The sequence below is a fragment of the Lutra lutra genome, chromosome 9 (assembly GCF_902655055.1).
Source record: "Lutra lutra chromosome 9, mLutLut1.2, whole genome shotgun sequence".
Lineage (NCBI taxonomy): Eukaryota > Metazoa > Chordata > Mammalia > Carnivora > Mustelidae > Lutra > Lutra lutra.
Window position 1 is genome coordinate 60,861,677 of NC_062286.1, and position 27,453 is coordinate 60,889,129.

General features: G+C 44.0%; 1 protein-coding gene across 4 annotated transcripts; it reads right to left on the reverse strand.

Annotated features, from left to right (window-relative positions):
- On the reverse strand, positions 1-27,453 carry B3GNT2 (UDP-GlcNAc:betaGal beta-1,3-N-acetylglucosaminyltransferase 2). Of its 4 annotated transcripts, none has more exons than XM_047746839.1 (3): positions 27,317-27,453; positions 8,338-8,461; positions 1-2,536 (listed from the first exon to the last, which is right to left on the reverse strand). In XM_047746839.1, the coding sequence occupies exon 3, from the start codon at positions 2,525-2,527 to the stop codon at positions 1,334-1,336; it is 1,194 nt and encodes a 397-aa protein (XP_047602795.1). In that variant the 5' UTR covers positions 2,528-2,536; positions 8,338-8,461; positions 27,317-27,453; the 3' UTR covers positions 1-1,333. The 4 variants fall into 4 exon arrangements, with proteins under 4 accessions (XP_047602795.1, XP_047602793.1, XP_047602794.1 ...); XM_047746837.1 differs by having other exon boundaries at positions 8,338-8,474; positions 27,317-27,450; XM_047746838.1 differs by lacking the exon at positions 8,338-8,461 and adding an exon at positions 24,357-24,413 and having other exon boundaries at positions 27,317-27,448.

Consider the following 27,453-nt stretch of genomic DNA (forward strand, 5'->3'; position numbering starts at 1 on the left):
TTAAAAATACAGTGACTTTATTTCCATCTTCTTACAGTCTCCAGTATCACATGTAATAAGCATCATCTCTATAAACAAAAAAATATTTCAATAAAGCATGTTACAAGATAGTATATGTAAGCAACAGTTTGGCAGAAGTTTATCAACTCTAGTAGTTTGTAGCCACCCCCCCCCACAAAAAGCCAAGTTTTAAAATTCAAAAGTAACAGTTAGCTTTATTTAACATATGTTACACCTTAACACTTAAAATACCATGCTCTAGTTAAATATTTTATCAACAACACTGTATACAAATAAAATATTACACAAAATATATTTAAGAAAATGTTTTGGTCTTTGATCTGAACAATAAATAAAAACACAGGCACTTCTACACTGAGACAGGGAAGCAGTCACTACTCAGAATAATTTTGTGTAAGCGGCATGTGAAAATATGGCAAGAATAGAATCCTGGAGTTTTAAACTGACAATCCACTCATGAGAAGGTCTGCAGTTTCCATCTTTTCACTTAAAGTTCAGAAATGACATACGCTTTCCTGGTCCACACTGAAAAATCATAAGCACAATATGGTCGCCAGGGTCCATTCAATTTTCAGTTGACCGTTACAGAATCATACTCATTACCGTCAAACACTAAAATCTGAGAACTATCATGATACCACCCATCAAAACAAATATAAGAACAGTTAAACTTTCTCCTTATTATGGCCCTAAGACCATAACAAGGTAAAGCGGATAAATGTCACACAGTGATTCTAATTCTTCAAAATTAACTGACCTTAACACAAGAAAATACTGTTGGGGTGGTGGAAAATTTTGACAGAGGTTAATTTTTCTAGGCAATTTAAAAAATTCATCCAAATTTCATGAAAATAAATGGAGTTCCAGTCAACGAAAACCACTAGATCACATACAACAAAGTCTTTGTAGCCAAGATGTTTGTTTATAAACACCTAAATTGCAGATAATTCACTCATTATAATGGAAAGTTGGGATATGATCATATGAGGGTAAAAAATAAATAACCTAAAATGGTCAAATTCCAGAAGCTTATGATTTCAGATGAGAAGGGAGGCAAATTAGAAAATAATGGACATTAGCCATAGGAAGGATCAGAACCAATCGTCCCACCACATCCTCCATAAAAAAAATTATAATCTGCTTTCCCTCTTCAGAAAGTACCACACTGGAGGGTTGAGAGGCCCTCAAATGGATACTACTAATAAAGGCAATTTTGATGGTTTAACACAGAAGTTACCCCTAATGTGAAAGAACACAACATGGGAACTATTCAAGATAGGTCTTTCTAGGCCAAATTTAGTTTGTATATATTTCAGCAATTTAAGTGAGCACTTTGCAACCGAGACCAAATATCAATCATCTCTTGAGGTTTTCTACTATGTACTAACATCAAATCTACATAGGAACAAATGTTATTCTTGTTTTTCTCTTCTATATCAAATGTCTTGAAGCCTTTATGTTTCTCTGGAACGAGGCCGAGCTTCTGAAGGCACATTCCAGTATAAACATCATCAATGGGGTAGAGAAGGACCTGGTCAGTTATATTGTACAGCCTCAGGGCCAGGTGGCCAGAGTAAAGGAAGCCGCCTCCCCCCGCATAAGGCGGATAGACACCAGTGTAAACAACTTCTGGGATGTAGTACTTCAGTTTCTTATCCCGATGAGGTCCAGCATTGTGGATCACATCACCTATAAACAAATCTTTGGCTTTGTTCTTGGGTAAGCTATTCAAGTAATTCAGGATGTGATGGGTGTTCACAAAAACATCGTCATCGCCCTTAAAGACAAACTCGGCATTTGGGCAAGAAGTGCTCACCCACCTGAGAAAGAGCACTTCTTTCAACGACAGGTTGAAGAAAGTGTCTCTGTAGTTCCACAGAAGAATGTCTTGGTGCTTCTCGCTCTCAAATTTCAGCATGTCAGACAGGTCTGGGTGGTTGTCCTCCGGCGGGGTCTGACCCAGTAAGAAGACTCTCACTACCGTTTGGTTCCCCACATTGGTTTCTCTGCCCCAAGATTCCCGAATTGCTTGCCTTCTAGCAAAATGTGGGATGAGGGACTTTATCGCCAGTAGTAAGAAGGGTTTCTTTGCACATTTATCTGGTTGATCTATAAGTAGTGAATAATTTCGACATCTCAAATATAGCAGAAAGTCTTTAAATCTGTCTGGCAAATTGCTGAAACCTGAAACTACTGACATGACCCTGAGGTCAGGTTCACAAAAATTTAGATGGCTTATGTTGGAAAACCCGTACACGTCCCCTGTCTGGTTGGCCAATGTGTTCAAGATGGGATTGTACCGCCTGTTCAGCTTTTCTTGCTCTCTGTTCCAGTAGGCCACAGGGGGGTCCGAGATCTTCCAGAACTTTTCTTTGGGAATTATTACTTCGCCCTTTCCATTTTTTTCCTGGCTGCTACTTTTGGAGACTTCCACGATCAAATAAATGAAGACATTAACCATCATCAGGATACCCAACAATTTTATTCTTCGACGTCCAACACTCATTTCTCATATCTGTAATAAAAAAGAGCACTGTATTAATTAGGTAATTATTAGTTTGCATTTGTGGACATATGTCACTTGACTTTTTGTCTTTATCTTCTCTGGAACAGTGGTTTAGAACCCAGATTCTAGACCTGTACTGCCTAGGTTCAAATCATGGCCCTACCATTCTAGCTCTGTGACTGTGGGAAAGTTGTATAGCTGATGTCTCAGTTGATATGAAGTCTCATCTAATAAATGGGGACAATAACCCACTTCACAGGATGGTTGTAAGGGCGCTACGATTTTATATGTAAAGATTTGGAAACAGTGGCTGGTCTATAGCAAGGAGTACATAAGTGACTGTAAATAGTGTGGCTGTGTAAGATACCTGAGGGCAAAGTTACGCATCTACTAAAAAGCTCACGGGTGTCCAACTTCCTTGCTTATAAGGACACACATACAAATCAGTGTGTTGCAAACTGATTTGCTCACAATTCATAGCAAATACATTTTATATTGTGACCCAGTACACACATGTATTTATAGGTGCATTGCAATGTATGAGTTGCCATTAAATTCACAAAATTCTCCATTTCCATTTCATTTTTTAGAAAATGGTGGTCCCCACCCTGAATTGTTTCTCAACCCACCCTTTGACAGATGAAAACAAGTCAAGGGAGAAAGATTAACATGCTTGCCCAGGGTTGCAGGGCTACTAAGTGGAGGAGACACTAACCTTATCAAATATTCAGAAAATGGTAAGATTCATACCAGCTTTAACCGACTGGCCCAAAACGGAGAACGACTGAAATACCATCAAGAGAGGAATGGATTAACAAACCGTGGTATATTCATACAGTGGAATAACCCTTGGCAATAAAAAGGAAATGACTTCTACTAGCAGCAATACCACAACACTGTGCATGAAGGACAGACCTTGGGGGGGCCTGGTTGGCTCAGTCACAAGAGCCCTGAGTTTGAGCCCCAAGCTGGGTATAGGGATTACTTCAAACAAAGAAACAAAGAAGTATTTATAAAAGAATAAGGAGAAGGAGAAGACCACCACCTCAGGGCAGCCGAGTGGCTCAGTGCGTTAAGAGTCTCCCCCAGGGTCCTGGGATGGAGCCCCACAACAGGCTCCCTGATCACCAGGGAGCCTGCTTCTCCTTCTGCCACTCTCCCACCCCCACCCTCCCCTCATGCTCATGCTCTCTTTCTCTCTCAGATAAATTTAAAAACAAAAGAAGAAGACCTGAAATTCCATTTATGTCAGGTTCAAGAAGACAAGATTAATCTAGGACCTAGAAATGTGAAAATGATAGGGATTGACATTTTGACTACAGAGGGGCAGGAGGGAACTTTCCAGGGCATAGAAATGTACTGTGTGTGTCTTGGCCTGGATGAGGGTTTCATGGATGTATACATTTGTCAAAACTCAAACTACATACTTAGGAGCTCTGCTGTTTATAGCAAAATGAAAAAGGGAAATGAAAATGGCATTTTCGTGAAATATCAAAGGCCAAGAATAGATTCCAGGCTGTGGCCAACAGAAGAAAAGAAGAGAGAGCAACAAAATAGTTTGTGGGGGATACAGCTCCAGAGTTCTAGCACGATAGAGATCGATGACCAACAAGAGGAACCATTTAGATAAGCCTGACATTAAAAGACAACCCAAAAATGTGGAATGGCAAGACACTATAAGGAATTTTCTTATCAGGTTAATTCTACAACTGAGAATCTATACTTAGAATTCCTAAGAACAGGGGTGCCTGGGTGGCTCAGTGGGTTAAAGCCTCTGCCTTCGGCTCAGGTCATGATCTCAGGGTCCTGGGATTGAGCCCTGCGTCCCGCTCTCTGCTTGGCAGGGAGCCTGCTTCCCTCTCTCTCTGCCTGCCTCTCTGCCTACTTGTGATCTCTCTCTCTCTGTCAAAAAAATAAATAAAATCTTCAAAAAAAAAAAAAAAAAAGAATTCCTAAGAACGGTTGCATTCCAGGCATGGTGTAGTATCCTCCTTGATATGGTAAATCTATGAAGTAGGTGTTATTACTTTTATTCTCGTTTTATACTTGAGAAAACAGATTTAAAGAAGTCACTCTTAAGGGCAGAGCTGGGTCCCAAGGCCACCAAGTCAATGAGATTCCAAGGTCACTTAGTCAAATGGTAGCCACTCTCCTCCGACCTCTAGAAACAAAGCTGGGTACCCATTTTAATTAAGGATAGTGTTTATTATTTCTTTAATATAAGAGGATTTTTAAGTTTACTGGGTTTTAACAAATAGTACCAAGGTAGAAGTATTTGGCATGCTAAGAATGCTGTAAAGTTATCATATGCCTGACAGCCCAGATTAGATGGGTTGGAATTCACAAATTCTTTTATGTCTCTTAAGATCTGTCTAGTAGATCCCTATCTAGTTGCCTGTGTTTACCACTGCTAAATAGCTTTGGCTATAGACACAGCAGTAAAAGGTGTTTTAAAAAAAAAAGCCTCATCCCATACCCTCCCACTCCTAAAGCTTTTGCATAACTAGAAAACATGACAGATGACAGTTATGTGGGTGCCCTCAGCTCACCCAGTTAGCAGCCCCCATCACCATCCCATTTCTCCCCTCCCTTCTCAACCACTATCTATCTCAACCCCTGAAGAAACCCACCACTGAGCCACCAAGAAAGGGCCTATTTTAAAGAAGATATTTATATATTTAGAGAGTGAGCAAGCAGGGGAGAGGCGGGGTGGGTGGAAGGAGAGAGGGAGATGGAGAGGGAGAATCTCAAGCAGACTCTCAAAAGGTGGGGCTTCATCTCACAACGCTGAGATCATGACCTGAGCTGAAATCAAGAGTTGGACACAACTGAGCGAGCCACCCAGGTGCCCCAAGAAAGGGCCTTCTTAAACTTCCTCCAGAGAAGGCAGTTAAACCCACAAGATATTTCCTACTCCTTAACTCCAGTTTGAAAGGGCCCCAAGGCACACACAACCTGAATAATTCAAACACTCATACCCAAGTCTAGGGTCCGCATCCCCCTTAGGTCAGGTTCCTTTCAAATGAGCTTTTGGGCAAACCTAAGGAATAAACTGAAGGTCTCAGTTCCATACACCTTTGGCAACTTAAACCTTTTTGTTCTAGGCCTTACTTACAAGGAGAAGAGAACTCAAATGGACATTCAGAATGTACTTGTATGGGTACTTCATACATGTAAATAAACAGCCATCTTTTAAGAAAATAAATCATAATTTTAAGGGTTTGGTTTCGGGGGTTTTTTTGTTTTTGGTTTTTTTGTTTTTTTGTTTTTTTGGCTTCTAGATGTGACAAAATGGTTTTCAAAAACAACCGATTCTCTCTAAATTGGGCTAACAACTCTCCTAAAGCTACAGTAGCTCTTGACCCCGTATCTCTGATCTCTATGTCTTGGGTGCTTCGTGTAAACAGCTTGAAGCAAGGGCAATAAGGAAAAGTATGAGGATGAATGGAGAAAGCCCATAATGAGGAAGATTTGGAAGGTACTCGGGAAAAAACAGCATGCACTGTGAACAGCTAGCTACCGAAATTTTCAACTGAGAAAAGGAATATGGCTATCAGCAGACTATTTCTGAAATTTCTAGAGTAAGAGAGGTCAGCTTAAGGAAGAAAAAAGGGAAGCACAGAACTCTACATAACGAGTTCTAAACCTGTGAGCTGATCTTCCTAGGGGAAGATTCCGGGTGAGTAATATGTGAGATGATTCCAGATAAATGAGCTGGTAGTACGTTCAGGTTATGGGTCAGGAATCCAACCATAACTGTCTGAAGTGATGGTCTGAGGTTTCTCTCATGGAAAGCACCATTCCTTCTTTTGGGAATCCTTTGAAGAAAACATGTTTTCTGGCAAGATTTCCAACTTCATTCATTGCAATTCAGGCTTTTATTTCCATGATCAAGACCCAGCCAGGACTTCCCATCACCTCGGCCAACACAGTCTCTGTGGGTCTCAAAGGGACACCATCCCCACCTTCCATCTGCCCAAGGATTCCAGACTGCAGAACATTTTCTTGTGCAATTCTCATCTGCATCCCCTAAGGGAAGCTGAAAGGATAGCCCCTTAACAGTGAGAAAAATGGAGGCCCAGAGATGGTTAACTGAGCTGCCTAAATATACCTCATAAATACATGAGGGTGACATGATGCAGCTTTCTGGTTCCCAACCCAGGGCTCCTTGGATCTCCTTTTTCTACAAGGCACGGCCACATTCTTGTAATCCGACCCAGGTAGGTCAATAGCAAAGTCTCAAGGGCTGGCTCAAGACTTAAAAAAAAAAAAAAAAAAAAAAAAAAAAACCCAAAGCACGGAAAAATACTCTTTGTTAGCTCAAATGGACCCAAGGTACATTTGATCATTACCAAGACTCTCCAAAGAAAGGGAAATGGGAGTGCCTAGAAGCTCCCAGCACCCCTTCTGAGAACGGGCCAGCCTTCCCAGGTCCAAATTCCCAAACATGCAGCTTAGGCTAACTCTCACCACTACTTGCTCAGTGCGTTTCTTCCAACCTGAGAAGGAAGGATGGGAAAACCGAGATTCTCAATTATACATTTCCATCTAGTTTAAATGTCGTCTTTTATTTGTGACCTGGGCACGGTTCCTCACATGAGAACTTGGCTTTTGGCAGGCTCTTACAACAAACCAAAGTTCATGGAAAGGAGGATGAAACAGTGACCCCATAAAAATATCTGTGGGAAAAAGCTCTCTGAATATCTGACTAAATATTCCCATTGCAGACATAAAACCAATACATGTCCTTTTCTGAGCAGGAAGTTACATTGCTTAAAAAGAATTTGAGTAAGAAAACTTACCCCAAAGCTGGGGAAGTTGTTATACAACCCTTACTGTGAAACACAGAATTTTTATGGTGAGCAAGAGAAAGAGGAGAAAATCCCATAGGCAAACAAAGAATAACCTTAGCTTTTCACCTTGTGCCTAGGAGTGAGGTCTCCCCACCCCCCATAAGGACTGAACAGTTTTGAAATTTCTGAAACACTTCAGTTAGTTCTGTTTAATGGAAAAGAACTTCCTTCTTTATTTTGCAATTAAATATTTAGAAAAGAGAGGTAGAAACAGGAAAAATACACTTGTTAGCTGAAAATGGATTACAAAATAGCACCGATGTTATGCTTAAACTATGTGAAAATCCAGATAAAATAACCACACAAAACCAAAGCTGGTTTAATCGGGGCGGTAAGATTGTAGGTTATTTGAACATTCTTTAATGCTGCCTTACCATGTCTGTCCTTGAATAGCCTTGACCACACACATCTACTGCCTGTGTGATGGCCTCAGTCCCACAGTCACTCCATCACTGTAATGGACCTCGCAGCATTCAGAAGAGGCTCTAGGGACAACATCCAACCCTAGCCCACCCGACAGCTTTCCTTGAGCCTGTGCTATTTATCTGAAGCCATCTATTAGAAAGAACTATGAACACATATGCCCTGTTTTAATAAAAACTGAGGTACCTGCCAGGCACCAGCAATCCCGTGAGGCAGGTACTCTCAGAGAGGTGATTTAACTTGCCCAAGGTCACACAGCTGATAAATGGCAGAGCCAGGACTCAAACCCAAGCAGCTTAAACCATGCTACAAGTGAACGCTGCTGCACAGGGTTATGACTAATAGGACATTAGTCTTATTTTCCATGGCTAATCTCCTTAAAAATTATTAAATATTTTAAAGCTTTACATTTATAGTTTTGAACCTACAAAACTACCATGAGTCAAAATCAGATATGGGAGGCAGGGTTGTAAGTAAGTAAACTTGATTAATGACTATGTATAAGCCAAATTCTGGGCAAAACAAGTCACATACCTCATTTTGTCTCCCAATATGTAGTCCATGCAATTCCAGTATTTCATTCAGGGAGACTAGAGTGGGAACCATGGAATGGGATGATCCTAAAAGGTCTCCTCCAATTCTGAAAGTCCTAGAAACACTGAAACAAAATGCTGGCCAGAAAACATTTTAATGTGGCCAGGAGAACTCATTCTCAAAACTCTGACTCCCGGACATTTACACACACACACTCTCTCTCTCTCTCTCTCTCTCTCACACACACACACACATACAGCCAAGGAACTCAGGGAGGTGGCTACCACTGGCTAGTCAGGGACAGAGCCAGCAATCACACCTGGCCTGACCCAAAACCTGTGCTTGGTGTGGCCCTGCAGTATTGACAAGGTTAGAAAGAAAGGCAGGACTTTCTTGTGACCATTATATAAGATGAGCAGCCACCCCTGTCCAGTCAGGCTGAGGCAAGGAGGCTGGAAATCCAAACTCTTGGTTCAACCATGGTAAGGGCTAGCAGCCTTTGTATCCAGGAGTTCCTGCTTCCTGCTCACCCTTCCCCACAAATCAGACACACAAATCCTCAAGGGGGAAAGAGCCCAAGCCCACTGCCATCCCACGAGAGCGGGGGAAACACGTCCATACACGTTTTGGAGAACGGGCACATCCTTCTGCAGACCACTTCTTTCCCCCACCCTTCAGGAATCTGGGGAGAGTGGCTTTCCTAAATCTTTATCTCCCAGGCTGTTCCCATCTGTTGCCTGGTCCCTGCTAGACCTTTCCAGGCTCTGCTCTGATAAACAGAGACAGGGACACTTTGCAGCTAAGTGATTCTGGGGGAGAGAAAAGCTTTGAGCACTGATGCAGAGAGTGGGATGATCAGGGTATGAGGGAAGCAGCTCAGTGGGACCTGAAGAGCTGGGCCATACCTAGAACCTGTTCCTTCATAGTAGCAAGAAGCCCGGCCTGGGTCCTTGCCAGGGCTGGGAAGGCAAGCCCAGGACTTCCTCCTTAACCTCCCCTAGAAGCTGACACAGAGAGAGAACATGCATGTATCTCTGATGTTGCTTTCTAATCTCTAAGTCATGCAACAACTACCAGCTACATGCAAGGGATTTGGTTCATAGTCATTAGTATGAGTATTAGTACTTAAAAGGGAAAAGAACATATAATGAATCTGCTCACCCACACACCCCCACAGGCAACATTATACATGAAAGTGTCTGGCAGGACATGTTCCCGTCCCCAACTGATTATAGTTCCCCAAAGCCCAGCATGGCTGATGTTCTCAAGTAGTATTTATCACTTAAGATAAAATTATCACTAAGTTCCTTCTTCAAATAAAGATGCACAGAACTTTCAGAAAAGGGAAAAGAAGAAAATTTAGCAAATGATGACAGGGAATTAATCCTCCCAGAGGCCATCTTGACCCTGCCTTTAGTCAAACTGACAAGAGTTATAGATGTTTAGTGTAAAAGAGTATGGAGTTATAAAACAAGCCTAGTAGATGTTTGAGGATAGAAATGTTCCAGATCCATTTTCATTTTGAAGGTCAGCCAGGCATCTGGAGTCAGCCCAGAATTAAATTCTGGTTACGTTACCTACTAGCTGTGTGACCTTGTCAAGTTACTTGACTTCTCTGAGTCTGTTTCCTCATTTGTAAAATGGGGAAGATATAACATACCATTCCAGTCTGTTGTCTACCACTCAATGGACATTCAGTAGTTCTTCAAGGGTTCTGATTCTTCCAACACTAAGCACATTTCTCAAGTTTTGTCGCTCACTGCGCCTTTTATAAATTCTCCCTCTCTAGAAACCCATCTACCCACTATCTTAAACATCACCTCCAAAAGTAAGACCACAGGTTGACCCAGTTAACTCCAAATATTAGCCACTAAATGTTTTGTAGGGTCCCTCTTCCTAAGTCCCCTATTTGTAATGGGCCGATTTCACAGGCACCTGGATGTGCACCCCAGAATTATTCTGAACTGTTGCTTCACCATGCTCTCCCTGTCCAACCAGGAGCCGAATCTCGTTTTCCCATGTGACACACATCTCCTCCTCACCTCTCCTCTATTCTATTCAGGCTCGGCCACACTGGCTACTGTGACAGCCTACTGCCTTACTTCCCAGCAGACTCCCAGATACACCGTCTTCCCCAACTACTCAGTCTTTAGTCCCCTGTGCACGCACGCTCTCCCTGCTCATGCTGTCCCCTGCGTTTGGTCTGACGACCACTGGCAGGCTACTGCTCGCTCAAAGCGTTAACTACCTGTGTTGTCTTCTAAAGCTCCTCTCCATAGAGCTCAGGGCCTCATGGCCTCTTCCCCTCTTCTACAGGGGATATGCCCTGCCCAGTGATATGCCCCAGCCTAAACACCAGCCTCAGTCCTCTCACTCACATGCCCTTCTGGTCCCAGCCAGGGCACGTCATAATGATTCGGGCTTCTCTCCACCATCTCCAGCCAACATCCCCCGCCATCTCCACACCATCCACACTTGAACACGTAAACACAGCAAACACATTTCTCTTCCAGAAAATCTCAGCTTTGCTCTGCCATCTGTAGAGTGCCTTCTTTTTGCTAGGCCTTCAAGCATCTACTCCTTCCAAACAAATTCATTCCAATGTCACATCCTGGCTAGTGCACCCAGCTCCCAAAGGTTAGGGCATCTTCTCCTGATCATCCTGGCCTAGACCTGGGCATAGTCCATAATCGAGGCCTTCACATGATACCACCATTACCCCAGCACATGGCACCTGAGATTCATTCTGCATTTGCTAAATGGACAGATATTTTGGTCATCTGGTCAAGTTCAATGAATACAGTGAGATAGTCAGTAGGAACTGGATTAAAACATATACACTTTTTCTCCAGAGTGTATATGACACTGGAAAATCACTCACTTAGTGCTGGCAAATGACACACACATATTTACATAAATTCCCCTTTTCAAAGTACAATAGAAAAAGATTTAAAGGATTTTTTTCTAGTGTTAAGAGAGAGATGAATTTCACGAGTAGTGAGTCTCTATTAAATCTAGGAGTTTGGGGACAGGATCTGAAGTAGTAAATGGGGATGGACACTATGGCCCAGGCCCTCATTTCCCACAGTCAGCCCAGACCCACCAAAGGCAACACACTTGGGTATGCTTTGACTGGGCTTGCCCTATGTGCGGGGAATGCACATGCTTCCAGGTGAGGGCTCCGTCCCTCCTCCTGCAGCATACCCCACCTCTGTCCTATCCCCAAATAGGGGAGCCTCCACACCTCCTTCCTGGCAAGGGGAGGACCTTGAGCAACTGCTACCCCCATCAAGACCATGACAATAGAGGCCCAGGGCAAACATGCCTCAAGGAAGGAAGGACCTTCGCACAGACTTAAAATCCAAAGGGTACCCACTTCCCTAAGGTGGGCTATCATCTTAGAAAAGAAATGCTGAAAGGCAGGCAGTTGTTTCCTATGCAGTTTTTTTGTTTGTTCGTTTTCTTTTGTTTTGTTTTAAGAAAGAGAGTCTAAAGCAGGCGCTTTGTCCAGCGCAGAGCCCTATGTGGGGCTTAATCTCATGACCCTGAGAGATCATGACCTGAGCCAAAATCAAGAGTTGGATGCTTAACTGACTGAGCCACCCAGATACCCCATTCCTGTGGAGCTTAATGTGTGTTGGAAGCCCATGTTAAGAGCTGTACATGGTTATGCCTTGGTAAGTGTTTCCACTCCAAGCTCCAGGACCTACGTACAAACAGTACAGTCTGGCAGGCTCTTAACAGCCCTTCAGAGAAACCCCGAGATTTCTCTCTGATCCATCCTTTTATTTGCTTAGTGGGGTTACATGGGATGCACTTCAGTCTGGGTCCAACCAGGAGAGAGAAATCACACAGTAACTTAAGCACCAGTTTCAGAACCTGGTGAGTAACTATAAAGATGGAATAGAATTCTAACAAGCAAGCTTTGGCAGATGAAAAGTACCGGAAAAAGGACAAACGCAGAAGAGACGTTCAGAGCTTATTTGAGAAGGTATGGATGGCAGAAAAGTTCCTGCATTCCCAGGCCAGAGACAGGCCAGTGCCCAGGAAAGCAAGAACAACCCTCTGGGGTACAGGCACAAAGCCTAGAATACACAGGTCCCCATCAGGAAAATGAGAGAAAACAAGTTGTAGAAACTGCTGGGTGGGCATGCAGAGGGAGTCACCATGCACAGGGAGTCAAGGGTGCTGCCAGAACCAGGCAGTGGGGAGACCCCCTTGTACCGCAGGTTAGCATGTCAATGTATGGCTGAGATAGGGGCAGCTTGTGGCCACAGCCTGGGACAAAGATCAGGTGGCCAGCTCACTAAATGGCCAGGGTTTGGGGGCCCGGTATGAATATATATGGGGCTAACAAGCAGGGGCAGAGAAGCAGTGACCTCGGGTAAGCCCAGGCTCCCCCAGTCCAGCACTGCTGCCAGAGCTGGAAAAAGCCATGTCCCTAGGTCCTGCAGGTCCCTAGGTCCCTAGGAGTACAGTACAGCAGGTTCTACCAGAACCCGGTTCCAGACCAGGAAGGAAATCCCATACTTCTGCAACATCCTCTTCAGAGCCTTCACTTACAGAAGGTGAAGGTAAAACATCTGAAGTCCCTGATCTATTTTCATGTATCCGGCAACACAGGGTGAATTCGGAGCTGAGATGCAACAGTCAAAAACTGGCCCAAGTTCTCCATCTGTTAAGTCACAAACCCAACTTCATCTCCAAGCATACTTTTTTCTGAGTCTGAAGTCAGGAGGAAAGGGTTATTATAAAACATGGATCTGATACAGTGAATATATGTAACTGCCCATTAGCGGACAGCAGAGGTGAAGGCAGAACCTGAAGGGGCACAGGGTGTCTGCAGGCAGAGGTAACCGGGCCAGTCTGTGGGCTTGGAGGACACCCTGGGAAGAGGAAGTGAGTGCTGGTGGAACCAGGGCCTCTACCCAGAAGAAGAGGACCAGTACCTGGGCCTTACTGAACAAGTGCAGCCACCAGAGAGGCTGCTCGAATATGTTCTCTTTCTTTCACAGGCCCTCTATGTAAAGAAATAAAGAGAAGAAAATGGATTAAATCATACAGGAATATAAAATAAGGGACAATGAAAAACTCCAAAAGGATGTCTGTGTTGACAACAAACACAGCTGTCTCCTGAATTCACTGAGATTTTTAGTTTCAGTGGGAGGGGGAGGGGACAGAGGGAGAGAGAGAATCTTCAGTAGGCTCCGCACCCAGCACAGAGCCTGATGTGGGCCTTGATCCCACGACCCTGGGACCAAGACCTGAGCCGAAAGCCGAAATCAAGTCAGATGCTTAATGAACTGAGCCACCCAGGTGCCCCACTGAGATTTAATTTCTGTAAAGCAGATTTAGTTCACAGAGGAAAGAGCATGATCTGAGCAGTCTGTCTCCTATCAGCAGAGCTCTCGTCTATCTCTGCTGGGACACAGGCATTTGTTCTGGTTTATCAATCATCACTAATGAGTTGTTGGTGATTTTCCACATAACCAAAAAAAAAACTGATTAAGGACCTCATAAATGCATCTTTTTTGTCTTATTATTTCCTTTGGGAAACTACAGAGAGAAAGTAAACAATCCAATTATTCTCCTCTCCTCCCTTTCCATCCCCCACCAAAAAGAAAGGCCAGACTGGTTTATCTTCACCACACACCTAAGAACACGGAGCTACCCATGTGTTGACTGTGGACTCTGTCCTTCTTTTTAATCTTTACAAAGAAAGGCTATCTCCCTGTTTTAATTTACACTGTTCTTTTCACATGCTTCTTTCCCGATTTTCCTACTCTTCATGCCCTTTCCCATTTTTCTATGTTGGTGGTTCTCCTCTCATTTAATCTTCGCAAGCTCGAAAGTATAAAGCAGTTAGTCTGAGGTTATGGAGCTAATCTGCGTGGAGCCAGCATTTGGACCCTGGACCCTGACCCCAAGACTAAGCTCTCACTCTTTCTACCACCTAATGTTGTTGCTCAAGATTTCCAGAATCCCCAGATAAAGCTGGACTTAAAAAAAAAAAAAAATTTAGGTATGAAAATCTCAATCATCATGAGAAAGGAATCCTGTACACAGAATCCCATGCTGAGCCCAGTTCACCGGTTCACGGTGCACGGTGCCAGAGGTCCTGGTCTGGTAAGGCAGGTGTCTTCCTAACCAGAGTTGGAGTCCCTGCAGGTGGGGGTCAGGTACTATCCACACTAAAGAATGAGAGACAGGGGCCTAAACTGGCCTAATCATAAACTCACCCAGGCAAACGCCTTTCTGAGATCTGTTTACACAGAGAAAATGTTGCCTTTTCATCCCAGCAGCACAGCCTGAAGCGAGGGATCCCAGCATGGCCCTGTACCCTGCTCCAGGTCAGTGCAGAGCTGGCCCGGAAGTCAGGAGAGGAGAGGACCCCAGCCCATGTCAGAAAAGATGACCAGAGAGTAAGCGTTGGCCACAAACCATATCATCTCACCCTTTCACTGGTTTTCTCCATCACAAGCACACACACTCCACACACACAGATCACAGACCAAGCTTATTATCAAAAAGAAGCCATAAGGATTTCCTCTCCAGGGCCTGATAGCTCATCTACGTCAATCACCTCATTTGCAGAAGAGGAAACCAAGGTACCAGGAAGCCCAGAGTCTTAGCAGATGCCCCGCAAAGGGCATAATCAGGACAGTGAGTCCAGCAGTAAGAATCACTGTTAGTGACAAAGTCTCTTCCTCAGTCTATAGCTTCGATTCTAGGCCTTCAACATAAATAACAAAAAAGCGAAGAGGCCTGCTGCTCCAGCACTGCCCAGAGGGGCACCCTCCTTGAACCCCTCCTCTCCTGGGTGTGTTTGTATTACTTCCCCTTTGCTGCTGGAACACCTAACACACACATTTATCTAAATTATCCGCTTGTTGTTAACAAGTCTGACACACCCACAGGATGTGGGGGGCCTCAAGGACGGGTTGGGCCATATCCACATGCATTTCTGTATCTCTTGTGTCTGCTGCTCAGACAATATAATGAATCTGAAGACGTAAAAGGGGAGGAGCAGTAAAGAAACAAGGACTAACTAAAATGTTTATTTTTTTATCTTTTTGATCAAGAGTACACACAACTCTAAACAAGTCATTGTTGAATTAATTTCACACACAGGCCATCCATCTCTAGCCCCCCACCCCAGAGTCCTGTACCTGGCCCCTGGCTATTTGTTAGTCTAGGCCACTCCTCTTCCCAAGGGCCCTACGCTTTTTCCAATTCCAGTGCCTTCCCCCTCAGTGCCTTACCCCTCAGCCATCACGGAAGCATTAGTGGTTGTCATCTCCATGCAGTACATAACCTAAAGACATCTCAGGAAACAGTCTAATACGATTAAATAAATCTATAAAGAAACATGGGCCCAAGGGTTGGAAGGCAATTGCAAACTAATAAAAATTCACAAGCATAAATTATAGTACTGGACTAGAAAAGAATCCCATTATATAAACTAAGTTATCAAACTGACCTTGTATAAATGCTTCTGGAAATAAGTAGGCCATCAGCATGGCTTGGTGTAAAAAGATAGGGAAGGGAGGAGGTAATTTGGTGCCTGCTATGTGGGCTCCGTTTGTCTACAGACACTTAGACGGAAAAGCTGATGAAATCAGTAAGAGAGAATATTTTCATAGAAGTACTAGAAAAGAGATTACTGTCATTTTTACATAGTCAAAATACAGGCAAGTTTTACCTAAAGACCAACATGTTAACAAAATTAAAAGTTGACTATCGTCAAAGTTTTATTTAAAACTGACTTTCAAAATTATGTCATACCCCCACCACTTAATTCCGTGGGTTGTGATAATTGACCACAAAAAGTCGTAGAACTTTTTTATTTTAAAACAATCACTTTACTGCTAAGCACCTGGACAGCCAAATCCAATCTTCCATTTTCTCTGGCATAGAGATTTATCTATGTCACTTCCCACAAGCTCCACAGATAAACTTTGGAAGCGACCACTGCCCTTCCCAATTTTATTAAATTATATTTGACAGTTCTTGACTCTATGAAATGTAGACTTTGAGAGCATGTCCATCAATTTCCTGCAAAATAAAATTTTCCATTTGTCTTCCTTCTAAAATAAAAATATAACCTCCCCAAATCAAGAAAATATTGTTTGAACATGCTACAAACTAAAATTGCACATAGCGTATTAGACTCCTTATGTAACTTTAATATTTAAATCAACACCAATGGCATTCATTACCTTAAGTGACTTAATAAACTGCCTTGGGAAGTCTCCATTTTTTGGCTGTTAGGATGAAGGTTCGCAGGACACGTTTTCGTGAAGAGCGCCTAGTCTTAGTTACAATGAAGGTGCCACCAAGGAGCATGAGGTACCACGCCTCAGCCTCAGCCTCCAGGACTCCAGTCATACCCATTTAGAGTCCCTTAGAGGAGCAGCCTTGAGTTAACTGCCTGACTCACTGTTCTGAAGACATGCATGAAAGTCATAGAAAGTTGTGCAGAATTGGCATGTGCAGAGATTTAAATCATGTTATATTAAAATCTAAGGACTCAACACAGCTAATACCTTGCGGGGGGTGGGGAGACAAGAAACTGAAGGAATGGGATGGAGGTAGCAAAGGGACACTCCTTATAACAAGACTAACAAGTGCATACCAGACCCTACCCATTCACGGAGGGCCTGTCCATGTGCCAGTAAGCATGCCAAGGTCCCAACTGGGTACTCAGTCCTGTGAAATAGTTCCTGAGGTATCCTCATTTTACAGTTAAGTCAACTGCTTCCAAACCTGGCCCAAGGTTCCCAAGACGGACAGTGAAGGAAAGGAGAGTAGCAGGAACTGGGATGCCAGATGGGTTCCCATCCCTGTTGCTACCAAACTTGAAGACAAGCATGGAGCTGCGTGGTGGGCACAGTCAGGGTACAGGGGAGGTAGGCACCCCCATCCTCATTAAGCACTCTCACAAAGACCTGATCCTAGATCCAAGTATGCTACTCTCCCAATCCCATCCCAGAGAACTCCCAAGCACCTGCACCCCATAAAAACAACCTCTGTCCTCCCCTCCCCCACCTTTGCTTCATGGCCGTTCTCCAGCTTCTCAATCCTAGCCTCATCCTCGAAGACCCGGGTTCAAATGCCGCAGCCTCCACCAGGAGGACAACCTCTACTCCGTCAGTGCCCTGCACTGAATCTTCCCTGCCGGCACTCGGGGTTCCCCCAAAACTGGACCTCTCAAAAGGAATGCCAAGAGCTGGTTACCCAGAACCTACCCCTCACCCCCAGCAATGCTTCCCAGCCGGAACAGTTCCAGGTGAGCCAAGATCCCACTCTCCTCAGCCCTGGGGGAGTGGAACCAAGACACCGCCCCACCACGTGCTGTAACTGAGAGATGAAAGCATTCCAACCCGAGTGCCAGCCACCGCTCCTCACACATGCCTAGTATCCAATTCAACAGGGCTCTTCCTGGGATGCCACCTCTCCTCCAGTCAGGGACCATCCTCATCCCAGAAGACAACCTGCCTAGTGACGAGTTACCCTGGGGTGGCAACTTCAGAATGGGGTACCAAACAAGGAAACATCCCCCGCCCCAGTTCCCTTCTCCTAGACTCCTTTCCCTTTCCTGACTCTTTTTTCCCTCCTCACATGGCAAATTTCAAGAAGTCACTAAAAGCTTAAGGATTGTTTTTAAGTTGCTTTTTCAAATTATCAAAATAAATCTTATAGACTGAAAATACACATCCTCAAAATGGACATTTTGGCCTTTTATCCAGATGTTCTATTAAAAAGGGGGCTGTTTGACCAAGATGTATGTCCACATATTTGAAGAGATGAAATGGGAACACTTCTTTCTTTGGCTACCTGCCAAGAAAAATTTATGTTGCCAAAATAAAAGAGATTATGTTTGCTCAACATATGAACACAGGACAGAGCCGCTTAGAAACCAGGCCTCTTTTACCAAGCAGCTTAAATCATGTAATTTTAAATATGTCTGTGAATGTCACCTTCGCTATTACCTACTTGGAAATATCAGGGGCTGTAGCCATCCGTGATTGCCCAGTGTCTACCCTCTGCTCACCTCTCCCTCTCCATGGGGGGTCCAAACACCCCCATAGTTTCTGCTTCTCCAACTGGTGACCTGGAGGTCCACCAGGATGTGTCCTCCCACTCAGGATGGTGCCCACACAGCCTCCTACTCATGTGTGGGGTAGGGACGAAAACAAAGAGGGCATCATGCTGACACCAGTGACAGCCACCTGAGGCTTCATCCTATACCTCTCTCTATCTGTACTGGTTTGAAAATTTCCATTATAAAGAGGATTTTTTTTTTTAAAGGATCCATCAGAAACTTAAGGAAAAAAATTTAAAAGAGACAAACATTCGGTTAAAAATAGGAGTATTCATGAGAGATATTTTAAGTTCATTTGAAGAAAATAATTCCTTAAGTGGTGAAGAGAAGAAAAATAAAACGGCTGCATCTCATTTACTTTAAGAATAAAAGCTACATAAGTTCCTTTTAAACAAACATCAAATTCAGCCATAAAATAATAAATGTAAAATATATTTTGTTAGTTCCAAATGTTAAATATTCAGAAAAGATGGTATTTGTAACCAACCCAATTAGACCCTTGCAATGCTAAATAAATATATTTGATTCTGCAAACATCACTAGGCTTCCCAACGAATAATCTAGAGCTAGACTTGAAGGTTTTATTTTGTTTTGTCTTGTTTTTTTTTTTTTTTTAACATAACTGTATTACTCTCTGATCAGGACTCAAAAAAGAAGCACTTCAGAGAAGCATCTGGATGTTAAGTGCTTTCCAAAGAAAATAAAAAACAACATAATTCTGAAGCACAAATTAAAAACCTTAGCAAGTTTATGCTCCATAGAAATAACCTTACTGGAGGTGTTAACACTTTCATATTCATGACTGCATTGGATTTAAACAATCAACATGTGAGGATGGCTATGTAGGTTTTTCCCTATTTTGTAGGGGTGGGGGAGGCAACAGAAGCCAAGTGGGTTGCCATGGTTACAAAGGTTTTTTTGGGTTGTTTTTTTTTTTTAAGTCAGCTCTTAGCACCAAAATCTACTTCAAGTATTCCACAAGGACCACTCTCCCCTTTCCAGTAAGTCACTCCCCAGCCCTCATAAGATTACCGTGCCCTGGGACAGCACTGTATGCTCCCCTGGGGTCCAGTATCAAGGGTGGATCTCCATTCTCCTTCACCTTCAAAGCTCTCCCTCCTCCCAGTAGCTCCAAGCACAAGGCCCTCTTTCCCTTCTCTGTCAACATCCTGAAAAGGTTCTGCTCCTTGTCATGCCCAGACCTTTCTAATTCCCTTCATCCTCTAGAATCTTCCTAGTCCTTGACCTCTTCTGACTTCCCAGGGCATCTAACACTGATCCCATCCCAAATTCAAGACCACTGAAGCCGGATTCTCTTCCTTGTTCTCCTGCATCTTCACAGCTTTGCTCCTGGCCTCATGCCCCCAAATAGGTGCTCTCCACAGTTTTGGGCTCAAGCTTATTCCTGGATCTTCCCTTGCTCCCATCCCCTGGACCCTCTGAGACACCACTACAACCTCCAATGTTCCAAATGTTAAAAAGATCCCCAGCATACATATATCTGTAGATCATCCCCTTCACACTTTCCTGTACTGGTTTCCAAACCCCATCCCACAAACATCAGTCCTCTTATCTCTCACTCTCTTTCAAATAAATCAAATACATACACTTCAATCCTGCACCATCCCTAGCCTGGTTTTTGGGCACCCAGTTTTCCCCCAGAAAGTGACTGAATTCAACAAGTATCAAGCACCTGTGCTAACTGTGCAGTGTTTAAAACAGACAACCAAGATTAAGTTACATGGCCAATCATCATACAGTTGGTAAGAACTCAGACAAAATATAATGGACAGCACAGATGATAAGGGTAAGAACAAGGTGGCAGGAGTGGGGCAGGAAGAGGAAACAGCCATTGCAAATGCCAGCAGCAGGAGAGCACAGAGACCAGTGTGGCTACAGTCAACTGAACCAAGGGCCTGGAAGGTGACAGAAGGTCCCTGCCTTTAGTCTGACTTCAGTCTGAGAGGAAGAGCTACTGGAGGTTTCTGAGCAGAGAAGTTTACAAAGTAATTTCAGTTTGTACATATTCCTCCACATTCTTTCAGAGAAGAGACTGCTGAGGGGCAATGGGAAATAGTCCTCCATTGGGAGGCTGTAAAATGACACAGGGCCGTGAACACACCTGCCTTGAATCTACCTATCAGGCTCAAGCTCACCTTCCTAAATGCAAGTCTGACCCTGACATGTCACCGCATCCCCTCTGTGGGCATGTTCCATGGCTCCCACGACCTTCATAACTATCTAGTGCCATCTGATGCATGATCACTGGGGTTGCACCATGTCCTACTACCCCTTCGTAAACACCCTGACCTCCAAACCAGCAGGATCACCTGCTATTTCCCTGACACACTGCCACAAGCCTGCGATACCTGCCTCTGCCCTCGGAAAAGTTATTAATCCATCCGTTAGGGCTAAGCCCAAACACCAGTTCCTCAGGAGGCCTTTCTTGGCTGCCCCCTAAACTGCATATTGCTTGCATCTCAACAAGAGCACCCTTTCATCAGTTCTGGGTTAGAGTTTCCAGAGACTGGTAACTCAAGGGCAGGACTGTGCCTGACCTATCTAGGAACACACATGGGGCCAAGCACAGAGCTAGGCATATAGTAAATGTTCAATTAATGCATGCTGGCTAAGTGAACAAAATGCTCATCTGATTATACACCGACTTGAGGTCCTAGGGGGAGGTGGTCCTAAGGACGGGTTTTCTCTCTCAGCCACTGTAATCTGGAAGACTGGGGTCCTGATGGGGGGTGTTGGGGGACTGCACTCCTGACAATGGTACAGTCACAAGTAGGGGCCACAGTGAGGATGGACTTGAACCCAAACCTTCAAAGCCTCATGCCCTCTCAGCCAGATATATCTATAGGCATGCCCACCCCACACAATCCATTTTAAACTTGCCTAAAGCATCAGCAATATGTTTTTCCTAAGCCTATTCTAGAGGTGTACAGATATAGAGAAAAGAACCTAGAAGGACCCAAACCAAGTTAAGAGCAGTTACAGTGTTATTTTCCTTTACCTTACCTTGATTTTTCCCCCAAAATAAACACCATAAGAAAAAAAGTATTTTAGAAAGAATGCCACAGGACGACCTGAGTTACAGTTAAAGAATGGCTCCAAAAACAGAAAGTATCCAAAAAGCCCACCAAAACCCTGGGAACATGAGACCACTGAATACATACTACTGCTTACAGTATATTTAAGCTGCAAATGTTTTAAAAGGTTTGTCTGAGCATGCAATGGTCTGAGCCTAACAACTGGCCCTGTGCTTTCACTTCTGAAATAATTATTTCACAAAACACTGTGGATACCCCAGCCAACATTCCCTCTTATTTAAACTCTTCCATAGATTTCATAATCAAGTGTGAACTGTCACCACTGCATCCTAGCTTATACTTATAAGCATCCTAGCTTATAGCTTATATACTTGCAGGAGACAGCAACTGATTGGCTCTAAACAGGACATTTCAATGACTGTCATTTCATGACTTACAAAGAAAATGTCAATTAAAGATAATAGGAGGGGCACCTGTGTGCTCAGTCTGACTTGATTTCTGCTTGAGACTCTCTCTCCCCCTTTTCCTCTGCCCTACTCTCTGCAAGCACTTGCCCTCTCTCTAAAATAAGTAAATAATTTTAAAAAATAAATAATAGGAGATCAGTTATCGAGACATAATATGTCTTATTTAAGCTGAAAGCTACATCAACAATGAATCAACAAAGACTTGGCTTCTAACTTTCAGCAAAAGACCAACATAACTTTAATAAAGAGTGAAATAGCATATTAAAACAAGGAAGAGATAATTGCTTTAGTTACCACTTTTTTCAAAAGATTTATTTATTTATTCTGAAAGAGAGAGACAACACATGCATGAGTTGGAGGAGGGGGCAAAGAAAGAGAATCTCAAGCAGACTCCCTGTCGAGTGGGGCTCCATCTCATGACCCATGATATCATGACCTGAGCTAAAACCAAGAGTTAGACGCTAAACCGACTGAGCCCCCCAGGCATCCCTTTAGTTAGTTAGCACCTTTGTAAAGAAATAAAAGGGGGACAAGGAAACCGCATTTCAAGCACAGTGCTAGATAATCTTCCTAGTAAATCTGAGATAAGAATTTCATCTTCCCCATTTCACAAATGAAGAAATTGAGGCTCAGAGAGGTTAAGTAACTTAGTCACAGTAACCACAGTCACATAGTGGCAAAAACCAACTCAAAAACAGGTCTGTTTCACAAGACTATACACGGTATGATTCTGTAATTCCACTTCTATTAGGTTCAAGAGCAGGCAAAACCAATCTGTATGAAAGGAGTCACATCTCAGATGATATGAAACTTCCCTCTACTGGGTGGATATTGACTAGAAGGGGCACAGGCACCTTCTGGGGTACAGAAAATGTTTAATTCTGGACCGGGATGGTGGATAGACATTCAGGAGCCACACACAACATTAGAGCACTTCACGCTTTACTGTATGCTATAGCTCAAGTTAAAGAAAAAAACTTCCTCATCAGATAGACTCCAAGTTCATACTCTTAACCACTAAACCACCACTCTGACAGAACCTGGCCACACTCTAAAACTGATTCCCTCGGATAATATTTTTTAAAAGTATTCTGGTAAGCGACGTACATCCTAATCACATCAGAGTGAAAACACTGGAACAATAAACCTGTTTTTAAATGCCACAGAATGAAAAGTAGAAAGTATCAACTTCCTGGCTACTGGGAATTTCCCCTCTATAGCCACATCAGAATACAATTTTAAACCCTGCTCTAAGGGAATGTTCACAGATGCACAGAAAATAATTGTAACATCTATGGAAACACCTAAAACTAAAATCACACAAAATATTTCAAGACATGGTATAACTTTATCAACAATGTTCTCAAAAGAAATTTGAATTTTGGGGCACCTGGCCGGCTCAGTCAGTAGGGCATGAGACTCTTGATCTCAGGGTTCTGAGTTTAAGCTCCACGTTAGGCATAGCGTCTACTTAAAAAAAATAAAAATAAAAAAATAAAAAAAAAATTAAAGGAAATTTGAATTCTGTTACAAAAATTTAGAAAGTCAAGGAGACAAAGCTGATGGGCAAAGAACATAAAGTTCACAGCAGTGGCAACATACAATACATGCAAAATCTCAGCTCAGAGTTTTAACATACAGAAAACTGGTACAATTAACTTTTTCCAGCAGTAATGTAATTGTACCACATATGCCCGAATAACAAATTCTCTGTCAAGTACAAGTTCTTCCCACCGAAGTTCTGTTCAGACTAGCAAAGCCTCATCACCAGGTGATGATGAAACCATTACATCAATTTTCTTAAAGTCTTATACCACATACATTATACCTCTTATTCGAACGGTAATTGCCTCTCCAGAGAGAGGAATTTATTCATCCTACAATTTGCAGACATCTTTGGCAAGCACCTAGTTAACAGTCATCCCACCTTGAGGAGGAGTATGAGGGAGGAAAGAGCTGTTCCTACACACCTGTTGGCTGTATGTGCTGTGGTTCTTCCTGGGTACTTTTGATGTTCAGCCAGGAAACCCAACTTTCAAATTGTCAGAGCCCAGTTTAATTCATGTTTTAACGTTCTGTATACACTAAAATTGCCAGGCAATTGATTGCAATGATTTTAGTTCCCTCTGAGCATCTCCATATAAGACCCAAAGGCCTTTATGAGAATTTTCCAGTATTTATAACTTAGACACTACAACTGGGCATGTTGCAATAGATTATATAACCAAGTATTATCCCAGGTGCAAGAATCTTAATGTTTATAAAAGTAACCATTGGCATTTATTAATTGTCAAAGTCTTTAACAAACTGTCCAATAAAACTGTTCAAAAAACTAAGTAAAGTCAAATATTGTGGCTATTAAGCAAGTTAGAAAGAATGAAAAGCACTGACTCAGTATGTTAAGAACAGAATACACATCAGGCACATTCACAGCACTAGTCAGGATCCCTGAATTATGGTTCAAAAACAAACAAAAAACAAAACAAAACAAAACAAACCAGCATTACCAGAAAACATAAAAACTTGGAAGTTTCAAAGTTTCTTTAAGAAACAATGGATTCATCTTTTTTCATATCCTGCATCAGCTAAAAAGCGTCATACATTTCTATCCAGAACATCCTAGCTTTGTAAGAACAACACATCATGTAAAGCAGAATGATCCTTTTTTTTTTTTTAAGATTCTCTTCATTTCCTAATATAACTCCCTTTTTTCCAACGCATCTCTTAAAAAGGCACACATTTGGGGGCAGCCGGGTAGCTCAGTCTGTTAAGTGTTTGCCTTCGGCTCAAGTCATGATCCCAAGGTCCTGGGATGGAGTCCTCCGTTTGTCCGTCCATCAGTGAGTTGGTCAGTTATTCAGTCCATTGGTTCACAAACTGGCAGGTTGCCTGCTCAGCAGGGAGTCTATTTCTCCCTCTCCCTCCCCCTGCTTGTGCTTCCTCTCTCATTCTCTCTCCCCCCAATAAAATAAAATTTAAAAATAATAATAATAATAAATTAAAATTAAAAAGGCACACATTTGAACGAATTGTATAATGAAAAATCAACCATGAATTATCAGTTCCACTTTCCTATTTCAGCAAAACTGCAGTATCGTAGAATTGGAGAAAGCTAAATTGTGTTTTTTTAACAAGCAACTCTTCAAAACTACAAGCCATTACTCAACTATCCATCAGAAACCCAGGAAAAAAATCATTAATTGTTACAAGCATATTATGCTTATTTTCATGAAAAGGTTACTTCGTTTCTTGGATTTTAAAAACTTTATCTGCATCTGCCAAATCTGGCTGATTTCAGTCTCAGTCAGACCAATCTAAATGGTTCCCAGTTACTGTTTTTGGTAAAGGGAAGTTGATGCCTAGAGGAACTTCCATACTGATTACACAATGACCACCACTCATTAAGTGCTTCTTAATTCCCATGATGCAGAGCCAGGAGTTTCACAAACATTATCCTATTTGTCCTCAAAAACAATCCTGCAGAGCAGGCGCTTCCAAAACCCGTTATGGAAAATACGGCTGGGATGATCAACCTGCCCGAGGTCACAGAATCATATGTGGCAGATTCAAGACCAGTGAACAGTGAGGGTGGTAACTTGGAACTTTTATGCAGAATCAGGCCTTTCATCAACACACATGAAATTAAGAGCAGTGAGCCCCTGCTGTTGGGAGATGGCCAAGGGGAAAGCAGTATTTCAAACTGAACAAGTTATTTCAAATGTTAGAGCCAAAGATACAGACATTCACAAAGCTGGGCAGGGGGATAGGTTTACCCCTGTAGAGAATTCTATAGTGTTCTGTACTTCCCTGGTCTTAAAATCTAATCCAAGAGACCAGGGACTGTGTGTGTAACACTCTCCCAAATTCCACCAGGCTTAATAACCTCTATTCAAAAGAAAGAGAAGTGAAAACTAGGGCAGTGGGAAGAAATGATCGCCCAAGCCTGTCCTCTCACCAGGGTAAGCTGTCAGATCCGCATGGGCGCAACCAGGAGACAGCTGGGCTCCGGAGCCCTGAGACTGGTTTGGGCTCGGATCTCCCCCCACCCCCGGCACCCCGCCTTCCTGCTCCCGATCCTGACCCTGTAGACCACCTCCCGAAGCAAAATACACCAGAAGAATTTGTTGTAACAAGTAGACGCCCATATTCACCAACTGGTTTGGCAATCTACCATCTACAGCAAGGCTCCAACAAGGGAGGGGCAGAAGAATATGGTATAATTGTTCTAAACTATCTTTCTACGAAATTGGGAAGGTTCACGAGGCATGAATGATAGGGGAGCAAAGACAAACACCCCATCCCTGAGTTTTAAGCAGGAGAGGGAGCCTCCTCGCCACCAGGGCTTACAATGTATTAATCTCAGAGAGAAGCTTTCATGCCCTGACACTCGTAGGGAGATAATGGGTTCTGGGGCTCCCCGGTCCTAAATGAAAAATACCGTGGCCTGGATATTAAGGTGACTTGATTTTACTACCTCCAGGAGGGTCCGCCTGCCGTTCCGGGGCAGCCTCCAGGATCTCCGCCCGCGGGGTCCCACCGAGCGCCCCCACGCCCACCCTTCCAGCAAGGTGTTTGGCCAAGGCCTGCCTCACCGGCTCCGGGCAGCACCCACCCATCCCCCTCCCCAGGTCTCAGACAAGCAGCCTAGTTAATCATTCAACGCCGGCGGCGTGAAACAATTTTTTAGAGGTCAACGAGAAAGGTTCTCCCTAAGTTTCACAGAAACCAGCTTTTGGGGACCCGGAGGTGGCAGCGGTAGGCAGATGGGGGTGGGGAGCGGCGGCGGGCGGCTCTTTGGCTCACAAAACACCTGATCTCTCCATGCGGCAACCGAGACCAGCGCAGTGCCAGGGTGGGGTGACCGGGTGCGAGTGAGAAATCACACACGGCCCCCTCCCCAAAACGCCCGTGGAAGCCAGGTGAGGACGCCGGCCCCAGACGCCCCTTCCCAAAGCCTACATCACCCCCGCGCGGGCTCCCCCGGAAGTTGGGGTGCAGCCAGGAGGGGGGATGTCCCAGGGCCCCGTGGGGGTGGGGGGTGAAACAGGACAAGAGACTAAAAAGACATGCTGCTCCTGGTTTCGCTATCCTCTTCCTCCAGGGTAAGGAAGCCGGAGGGAAGGGGGGACGCCTAAATGCGGCGGGAGCCACCCAGGCGCGGTTTCCTCCTGTGGCGTGCCCGTACGAAGCCGGAACCGGCGAGGAACGGGACTGCGAGGGAGAGGAGTCAGTGCGGAGCAGGGGGAAGCGCGAAGCAGAGATGGAAAGGAGGTGGCGCGGGCTGGGGGAGACGCTGGAGTAGGGGAAGAGGGGCGGGAGGGGGCGCGAGCGCACACCCGCCCCGGCCCTACCTTGTCCGGGAGCAGCTCCTGCTCAGCGGGGCGGGGGCGGGAGATCCCGGCCGCATCCACGTCCCGGCCGCTCGGCGCGGCTCAGCCCGGCGACCGCCGCCGCTCCCGCTCCATACGTTGCTCCGCGACGGGCGGCC